The following is a 10,109-nucleotide window of genomic DNA, read 5'->3' on the forward strand; positions in this document are numbered from 1 at the left end:
CAATGCAACAACTTAAACACCGGCTTACAACCGAAACATTGAAGGTTCAAAGTGTCCAAAACGTGCTGTCGCGTGTGTGGGTGGGTGAACAATCAAACATGCCAGCTGCATGTAATCAGATTGCACGCGACTCGTTTGCATAAACGGATGCACCGGGTTGAAAGGAAAGCTAGAAATTTTAACCTCAAAAAGATAGAGCTTCCTTGAAAAAAGGGCTCGCATTGGTTGGCTTTCGACAGGGATTCCATCACGTTCGAATTGGGGATATTTTCATTATAAAATTCCATCAACACGTGCCGCTCGAATGACCGTAGCTCACGCTGGTCTATTTGAACTGGTCCAACGAACAGCTTCAGCCATGAGCATTTGGATGCCTTCAAGCTCCTAAGCCCTAAGCGACGCGAAATGCATCGCGGATGAACCGCGAAACCGTTTAAGCCGTCAGCAAACGATTGCAACAGAAAGCCCACCGTTGCTTCCAGCAGTCACTCAAGTTGGTGCGTGTGTTTTTTTTTGTTACACTATTTTGTTCATGTTTTAATTTCCTTCAACGCGATGGTGCAACGGTTCGTCGTGTTGACACCGTTTGTCAAAAGCTTCAAGCAATCGTACGGCCCCAGCAAAAGCACTCACCTTTTTAGTGGGGTTTTTTTTTTTGTCTTAAGCTGGTGAAGTTCGACCCACCAAACCTTCCACGACGAAGGCCATCTGGATAAGGTGAAAGGGAATTAAGGCGTAGTTAATTTTTGTGCGGTTAAGATAAACCTGAAACAAGCGCGAAAAGTGCAGCTAGTTCTGCCGGCGACACTGGGACGATGAAATGGTACATGGGGATTGTTGGATGTTACATCGCTGCATCGGTGCATGTAGTTTTCGTTCGCTGAAAATAGGTCAAGCTCATCAACTATCACTTAATGCGCGCTGTACGTGAATATCATGCAGTTGAGTCAGGTTCCTTGCAGACACATGCTTTCGAAATCGAAACTATCCAATCAGGTCAATTCGTACAGTTTGTTTTTATTAATATTCGTCTATAAACCAGTGTAGAAATATGATGCTTTTTTTCGCACGTTAAACAACACAAACATGTAACAAAATAGAGGCCACGAGATAAGGATTGCAACAAATTTCCCTTTTTTTTTTGTTTTGTGGAAAAGTCAAAACTGCATCACAACAGTTGCGATTTCTAAAACAAAAAATGTCAATGTTTTTTTTTTGCCCATAAATACGCTTCAACCTTTTTACCCAAATCCGCCGCGACCTGACAGAATTGATTTAGCGGATGTTGTGTTTAGCACCGCTCAGCCACTGGTTTGCTCAACATAACGCAAACACACACCGCTACCCAAAGACCAAACACATCTCCAAAAACCCCCTTTAGCTCGTAAAAATAGTGGTAAAGGTCACGTGGAAGCCAAAATCATCAACCCCCAGGCCACATGCATTTGCTCAATCGCTCAACCGCTCAATTCGTTCGCGCGAAATTCGTACATCTTCAACCCCGAGTTTGTGGCATGACCAAAAAAAAGCCACCCCTAAATCCACCACCCACCAGCGCGCGCGCGCGAGAGATACGCGAATGCAACCACAAAACCACGAGTGGCTTTGCGCGAACGGCACGCAAGCAAACCACGCGCGCGCTCAGTTCCACGCCGAACTTCGAACGGAAACGTGGTGTGGCGCTCTCTCTCGCGGCAAACTGTTCATGGGCTTCCTTTTTCTCAAGTTCCCGTTCAATTCCGTGCATGTGAAGCGGTTCCAAGAGTGCTTGTTTCAACGACCACGAGGCCTTCTAAGCGATCTACTTAAGTGACAAATTAGTGGCAATTTCGTGTGGCGTATTCCCAACCCAACGAGCATTTAAACGGGACGTTAGCATGCTGCTGATACCGTCCCAGCTAGCCCTCTGGGGTTTAGCTCTTATCGGCGTGTGGGCACTCGCCCTTTGGTTGGCTGATAATCTCAAATCACTGGCACAAATTTGTGTCGCCCTTTTAGCACCGTACTTTGCCCCGGCGGAACACAAAACCCTCTCGGAACGGTACGGCAAATGGGCCGGTAGGTAGAAGCATCAGAACCGGAAGCGATCGGTGTAGAAAGCGACCCGTGTGACCTTCACCCTCATGGGAAGTTCCTATGCTGTGCTGCTTCCGATTTTCCGCTGACCATCGCCTACTAAGTGTGTGTTTTTTTTGCTGTTTTGTTTCTTTTACACTTCATCAAAATGCGATTGGACGGCGCCAACGAACGGCAGTCATTACCGGCTCAACCGATGGCATCGGCAAGCAGTACGCTTTCCAGCTGGCCAGCCGTGGCCTCAACGTGGTCTTAGTCTCACGCTCCACCGACAAACTGATCGCTGTGGCGCACGAAATCGAGTCCAAGTACTCGGTGAAGACTAAGTGGATTGCGGCCGATTTTAGCTATGGGCGCGAAATTTATGACCACCTGCGGAAGGAGCTCGACACCGTACCGGTCGGTATTTTAGGTGAGCGTTCTTAACCAGTGGGGGGTTTTTGCGAGCCACATTTGTCGCCCGGCGTCCGTTGGAATGCAAATCACCCTGTGCGCTGGGTGGCTTTAGAACACGCGTAACTCGATCTAGTAGGCCCGATAGCTGGAGGGCTCCAAGGTTACTGATGGTTTTCGCCTCTGCTTGAGGGGTTTTTTTTTTGCTTTCTTTCAGTAAACAACGTGGGCGCGAACGTTGACTACCCGGACGATCTTGATCACATCCCCGAGGACAAGCTGTGGCAGCTGATCAACATCAACGTCGGTGCGGTGACGATGCTGACCCGTGCGGTGCTGCCGGGCATGAAAAAACGCGGCCAGGGTGCGATCGTTAACATCTCCTCCGGTAGCGAACTGCAACCGCTTCCCTACATGACGGTTTACGCTGCGACGAAGGTAACGAATGGGTCCACGATCGAGCGAAATGTCATTACCATCCTTGGCGGTGATTCGGCTAATGCGAGTCCTTTTCCATCACGCTGTCTGTAGGCTTACATCCACAACTTTACCCTCGCGATGCAGCATGAGCTGGAACCGTTCGGTATCACCTGCCAGCTGGTGAGCCCGATGTTTGTAACGACCAAGGTAAGCAAGTTGCGCGGTTAGTGTCCTCACCGGAGGTGCCTTCACCTGGGCCTGGGGATGGGGTTGTGATCGAGTGTCAAGTTCTAACCGTGATGTGAAGTGTCAAGTGGTGGCCGCTTTAGCGAGTCGTGATCTTTACCGGGCATCGTCGATTAGCCTTTGTCGGTGGGAAATGCCCACCAGATGGCGTGCTGGGTGCGCTAGTTATGCGAAACCGAGCGTATCCCCTGTGCAATGGGCCACCTGCGCATGCATATCATTGACCGAGTGGCATTAGTTAACGTGTTTGCAAAAAATACAACCCCTAGAAAAACCCGTTTCATATGTGACGTGCGAACAGTATGTGTGTTGTGGTCGATAGTGCAAATTGTTAACGAAAACAGACCAGATCTTGGACCGGCCTGTTGGAGTGTTATCGTGGAACATTGCGTCGATCGAACATCCCGTAGGCTGTGGTTCAGAGCATGGAGGAGTTACGCAAGACACGCGTTAAGCAACAGTGGTCAGTGAAGGCAAATATTGTCGTTCGGACGACGGTAAACGTTGTCCGGCCAAAGTAAACCGCTGGAAATTACGACCAACACGAGCCAGCTCAGGGGGAGATGTTTGTCGGTCACAAAGAGACATGAGTAATTGCCGATGCTACAAGAATAACAAGTGAAGTGACCTACCCCACGTTGGCTTTAGAATGCACTTTTTTGGTGTCGTCAGAAGTTAAGCGACTCGGTTGATGGTTTTTGACAAGATTGTGCAATTATTTACCATTCGGTGTTGTGTCTGCTGTCCATATTAGTCTACCGAATGTGAGGAATCGAACAACGAACGGCTTGTGCGTATTTTACCGTGAACATAAAGCGTGTTATAATTGTGGCGTTTTTTTTTCGCGTTGTCAACATAATCAGGCCGTTTGCATAATAAGCCAGAAAGCCTTGAGGCGCGTGTCTCACCGCTTTTGCGGTGTCTCTCTGTCGAAGATCACGATGTTAACCTTTTCCATCGTCCACCGTTCGTAAAATCAACCGTCTTTCTGCCGTCCATTTTCCTTCTCGTAGCTTTCGCTACACCAGTTTACAAACGTGTATTCAAACGTCGTGAGGTAGGTCCGGATCGGATCGGATCGGATTTCTGTGATCTCATTTTGCATGCAAACGATCCCGCTCGATCGGTTGGTGGCTCTCAAGGTCGAAAAGGCTGGCGTAGATCGTGACAGGTTTTCCACACTCCGACACAAACCGGTCAAGTGTGTGGGCAGCATGTAGTCGTTTGCCGGCACTGGCGTTATGGTTGAAAGAAGGGCACTTTTGATGGCATTTTCCCGTCTCAGCCAATAAACAAAACAATTAATTAAACATGCAACCGCAGGAAAACGGAATTGTCTGTTACCTTAGCTTAATTAGCTGCCCTTCGCTTACTATAAAAATATTATTAAAAAGCGAAACAACCAGTTTATTGCCGGAAAGGGTCATAAAATTATCGTGGGGATGCGATGTTTATTGTAACCGGTGGGTAATGAACTCGTGCGCATCGACCATTCATGCTTGTTAATTAAACTTATCCGTTACTGGTGTACATCGTATGAGTACGAGAAATCAATTGGTTGAATAGCGACAACAGAAACAAACTTACATCCGTCCATCGCGTGCAGCCTTTAAGTTACATACAACACACCAGCAGCATGGTTTCCGATAGCAACCGTTACTACGATTCTGTGGCTACTCGGTTTCTGGGTTCCTATGTCGGTCTCGGCCAACTAACTGTGTAACCCCAAGCATCGATAATGACCAGTGCCGTACCTTGAGTGCGTGCTGTAAACCACTTTTACGATCACCGACAATCTGTGTGGCTTGATGGTTCCTTGAGCAAACCGTGCGCACCGGTGCTGCCCCCAAAAAGGTGATCGATCTTGGTTTCGGAAATTCAAATGTCCTTCGGTGCGACCCAAAACGAAGAATGCCGTCATTGTGTTCATCTTGTGGCGCGTTTTTCGGTTCGCTGCATGAAAAGATAGGAAAACAATTAGCAGCGTTCGGATTGTGATGATTGTTGCACCTTTGTTTGCAATCTTCTTTTGTCTGATGAACATTGGTGCTTTAGAAGTGGACAATAGCGTTGCGACAACACAAACCCGTTTGATATACTTAATTTCAAAACTGTTATAAAACATGTTATAAAACTGAAACTGTATTAATATTATATTTCCATTCAAAACCAACCTCTCTCTTTCATAACCACTTTTAAAATTATTTTCGTTTTTGGATGAAAATAGCTGTCAATCAATCAGGCTTACATGGTATCGATTAGCTCCAGCATAAGCAATACCTTTGAACCGTTGGTTTATGGTTTTAAACGATCCGTGGCTAAATATTCAATCTATGATCTATACACTCGAACCCCGAGTCAAATCCGGCAAACCAAGCTTTTCTGTGAATATATATATTCGGTTTCATGCCAAGATGAATGGAATGCCCGCCGATATTCGATACTCCATCAAAGGTATTGCGTAATCGTTTTCAAATATTGATCGTGGTGGCGGCAATTTCGAATGCAAACAAATCGTTTTGCACCCGCGCGTGGTTTGCCACAAGCGGCGAGGCAGTCGTTTCGTCATTCCCATGAAGTTTTATTTTGGTCGATCATTTTCAAGGAGCTTTCAAGATGTTGAGAGAACGGTGCCACCAATGGCTATCCGATCAACCCCAAAAGCCGCGGTATGATATGTTGTTTTTTTTTCCTCTCTCTTAGCATAAATCCCGTCCGATCATAAGCGCGCCCAATCTCACGTGGTTCGTCAACATTGGCGCCCAACCGGTGATGGTGGATTGCTTGGTCCTTGAAGAACGGAAAATTCCACCGCTTCAGCAGATCGTAAAACTGGTTTTTGTGGGTCTGCTGGAAACGAACGAGTCTCCCTCCCTATTCCACGCCATGTGCCACTTCTGGCTTGAGTTCTGATCGGTGGGGTAGTTAGCCCGCAGGCGATGGTCGGTAGCATGTTCAACACATCTTCAGGGCAAATGGAGGGTCGCACGTACCTGCCTAGCCTGTCACTGAAAGTGGAAGCATGCCCTTTTGAAGGTGGTAGTGGTTCTACCTCTTGCATCACTAATGGTTCCCAACCAGATGCATTCATTGCGTTGCGAAATTCAATATATGCCGTGTCCTACTGGTTTCTTACATAGTTTCAAATCGCATTCTACGCTCTAGCAGTGAGAGGAGTCATTGTTTGATCATTCCAGGAGTTATTGCGTTGGTTATACCGTTGAAATGATTCATCTTATCCAACCGTGTTTCAATTTTGTCGATCTAACTAACTCTTTTACACTCTGTTTGTGCAATAGGTTTTAAAACACAATTACAAGATTCTAACAAACATATATGCATTGTGCTGCACTCGAGGCATTAACATCCTGTTCTGTTTACTTCTTCCGATGTTCCAGATGAACAACTTCTCTACAACGATTATGGAGGGTGGATTGTTCATACCAAACGCAGAAATGTACGCCAAGTTTGCCACATTTACCCTCGGTAAAACGAAACAAACTACCGGCTACTGGTCACACGGTTTTCAGTACGGTTTCATGAAGCTCGCTCCAGAATGGATCCGCACCGTGATCGGCGGCATGATGAACAAGCAGTTCCGGAAGGAATACTTCGACCAACATAAGTCCGGTATGCCGGCGCAGGCCAGTTAATGCTGGACCTCTCTACTCGTCCACTCGAGTCTGCAGTGCCGTAAAGGTGGCGCTTCGTCACCACGGGCCCACTCTGATACATTTGAAGTTTGTTGTGGCGGTAATGTGTGCTAAAATAAGTGGAGATTTCGTTCGCTGGAGGCCGACGTTGGGTCAAGCGAGCATTAGCCTTCTCCCCAGAGACTGAGGTACCTAGAGATTAGTACGTTTGGTAATGTTTTATCCATTTCTATAATAAAGAAGATGTTTAAATAGTCTTACGATGAAACGTGTGGAAAATTTGTAGAAACATATTCATGTGAGAAAGTAAGAGAACAGAAAAAAATGTCCCGGCTCGAATATAGGTTTTCCTCTCGAAACGCCCCATAGATGTCGTCACAAGCAAACGCAACCGAGAAGCAGTTACCATGGCAACGAGAATAATACAAACATGGAAGATATTTTCTGAAGTATTTTTTTCAGTGGAGCGCTCGTTCCGAATCCAATATGAAGCTTTTTTGTTTTTACGGAAAACCTGTATCTATCAAATATCACAACCAACTATGTTCGTCGACCACACTTGTGGTGTGCACACTTTCGGTGGCCGCGTTCGTCCTGCCGTACTACATCTTATCTTCCGTGAAGCGTGGTGAGCTTTGGGATCAACACCAGTTAGTGTACGAGCAACCCCGAGTTAAGTTTCTCTACGCCTACCTATTTCTCGCTGAAATGGAAGCATCCGATGATGGATCGTCCGTGGTAACGTGCAGTTCGTTCGAGTCGTATAACACACTCACGGAACATCTATACCCGTGTAGTGAGGTGCGAGTTGTACCCATCGATTCGGATCACGATCATGCACTGGATCACCTAGCGATCGCGATCAGCTTCAACCCACCGGATGTTGGAAGCCGGTTGATGTATTACACGTTCTACTTTTTCCTAGAAGCAACGGTGACAGTAAGATAATTAATTACATTCGTGCCTTCGTGACTGTCTGAAGTTTTTTTTCTTTTGCAATTTTAGTCCCAATGTTCTTTTGTAGTACCATCATTTGTCTCTTTGGAAAAGGTTCCGGCTCCTAAATCAAAGTTTGATTCCGGCACGATCGTTCATCATGGGTTTTTACAATCGAAACAAACCGCCTCTCTACAGTGCCCTTTCTTCATGAGACATCAGAAGTCACACTTCAGCGATCGATATTACCCTAACGAAAACACAACGCTGGACGGATTTCAACCGCGAGTGATTAGCGCTCTAATTCAAAGTTCTAATCCGGCACGGTACGAGTTTCATCCACAGCGAACCGATTGGACTACGGACGACTCTGGTTCTATACGAATTGAAATGAATATATCCATTGGAGATGCTAATAGCAGGGAAACCGCCTTGCTGTACCAAACATCTCTGTGGAGACGGCTTTGCCAATTCTGGGGCAGTTATTTTCCGCTATTGATCGTATCTATGTGGCTGACGAATAAGATAAAGCAATATTTGTTCGAACATTTCTATCTACGGGCAGTAGAAGTAGTCCCCTGGAAGGTAAAATATAACTAGAGCCTTTCGAACGGACTTTAAAACAATGGTCTAAATTTTATTGGGCAAATTTCACAGGAACGGCTGTGGTGCAGTACCGACAGTTGACAAGCTTGCGTCCTGTTGTAGTCTGTTATCTTCCAGTATGATGGGATTGTGAGGATTATAATCCAATTGCACGAAGAGATAGCGATATTCGTAGCTTCCAGAGGACGTTTTCCGTTTCTCCAGGTGAACAGTTGCTCTGTTTCGGAAGCCTTGCACGAAGAATTGCATCCGAATGTGCTCTACACCGTCTTTCACGTACTTGGTGTGGGCGACACGGTTTCGCCTGCCACGCCGGCTTTCCTCTCCGAAGCCCTTTATCGGTGCCCCAAGCGCGTCCTTGACTCGGGATTCTTCCTTCACTCTTTCCAACGCTTCGGAATAGATATTGTTGGGACTATCGGACGAAAACAGCTCCCAAAAGATAACATAAAACAGCATGCCTGTTACACCTACGCCTAGCAGTATTACTCCCATGTAACTGGCGGTTTTCGTATTTTCCTTCACTCGTTCGCCAATTGGTCGTACATCTGTTGAAACGTCGGTACGGTCTGCCCCAGCAGACAGGGATTTAGAAGGTTGTGAACGATTTGCTTCACCGCTGGAAGCATAACATCGTATAATGGATGGATTAGTCCCCGAACATCTCAGCATTGCTAATGAAAGTGGACGTTGTTTGACTAGAAGTTGGCGCAACAACAGCAACGACATCCTAGAAAGGAAACATTATTTTTTTATTGTAATTAAAATATATTAAAGGCGAATTATTTTGCCATTATCGGCACAATTATGTAAACGAAAACACATAGTAAAGAGTGTATGACATAGTAGTACCTTTATGCTCAAATTTGGAAGTCACGATAGAGTAACGAACTTATCACTTATAAAGTTGTGTAAAATACATAAATAGTATATCAAAATATTATTAAATGCAACTTTTGTCGAAAAAGTTATGTTTTAGACCGGCAGGTCGAACCTGTCAGGTTTGTTTTCGTTTTGTTCTAGCAGTATTTGCTTTCCAGCAGCTGATTCTAGCAGGTTACCCAAAATGAGGGGAATAAAATACCCCGAGCGTTACACGAGTCGTTGACGAAAAATATTCGGTTAAATATTCGATAAAAATAAGATAAATATTTCAAAAGAGAACAAATCAATATAAATCAAAATGAAATAATATAAAAAAAGGACTTCTAATCATTTTCAAAAGATATTTTCTTTTTATTTATGACTAATTCATGTAATCTGGCAGCACGGATCAGTTGTGCCTGTCAAACTAGCATACAAAATGGCGTTGAAATAAACGCTGTGAAACCATATCCATTTATATCAATTTTATCAATACGCTACGAATTTTGCGGGATGTACAGTTTGTTGGTTTTGAAGTTTTTACATTCGCACTGAAATTCAACATGAACACTACGAATTGTCGCTTTTGCTTGAAGCAAGCTACAGGTGGAAAGGATTCATCAATAACAGATCCGAAGTTTCGCGCCATGGTGGAGGCTGTATTTACATTTGCGGTAGCTATTGGCATGGCTGTGTTGACAAAACAAATCACCAACATTGATCCTTTCGTTTGTACTTTCAGATAAGGCCCGTCTTAAATTACCCGAAAAACGTCTGTGTTCAGTGTTCTTTGAGGGTGAAAGAGTTCTTTGAGTTCAGTCAGGAAGTTAAATTAAATCAGAATTTGCTGAAACAAAACTTCCTGTCGAATGAATGTTCGCTAGAGGACGCTACCAAGCGAATAACAAGTGATCG

General features: G+C 45.3%; 3 protein-coding genes across 3 annotated transcripts; 2 read left to right on the forward strand and 1 right to left on the reverse strand.

The window, feature by feature from the left end:
- Positions 1–1,877: 1,877 nt before the first annotated feature.
- Positions 1,878–6,990, forward strand: LOC128723689 (inactive hydroxysteroid dehydrogenase-like protein 1). Its single transcript, XM_053817453.1, has 5 exons — positions 1,878–2,058; positions 2,255–2,488; positions 2,687–2,907; positions 3,001–3,096; positions 6,534–6,990. The coding sequence occupies exons 1-5, from the start codon at positions 1,878–1,880 to the stop codon at positions 6,786–6,788; spliced, it is 987 nt and encodes a 328-aa protein (XP_053673428.1). The 3' UTR covers positions 6,789–6,990.
- A 284-nt stretch (positions 6,991–7,274) lies between these two features.
- On the forward strand, positions 7,275–8,324 carry LOC128726816 (transmembrane protein 231). The gene is made up of 2 exons (XM_053820645.1): positions 7,275–7,727; positions 7,794–8,324. Exons 1-2 carry the CDS (start codon positions 7,275–7,277, stop codon positions 8,322–8,324), a joined length of 984 nt encoding a protein of 327 aa, XP_053676620.1.
- Positions 8,325–8,358: 34 nt separating this feature from the next.
- LOC128726154 (mitochondrial import inner membrane translocase subunit Tim21) lies at positions 8,359–9,227 on the reverse strand. The gene is made up of 2 exons (XM_053819945.1): positions 9,183–9,227; positions 8,359–9,060 (listed from the first exon to the last, which is right to left on the reverse strand). The coding sequence occupies exon 2, from the start codon at positions 9,057–9,059 to the stop codon at positions 8,376–8,378; it is 684 nt and encodes a 227-aa protein (XP_053675920.1). The 5' UTR covers position 9,060; positions 9,183–9,227; the 3' UTR covers positions 8,359–8,375.
- Positions 9,228–10,109: the final 882 nt, after the last annotated feature.

The sequence above is a fragment of the Anopheles nili genome, chromosome 3 (genome assembly GCF_943737925.1).
Source record: "Anopheles nili chromosome 3, idAnoNiliSN_F5_01, whole genome shotgun sequence".
Lineage (NCBI taxonomy): Eukaryota > Metazoa > Arthropoda > Insecta > Diptera > Culicidae > Anopheles > Anopheles nili.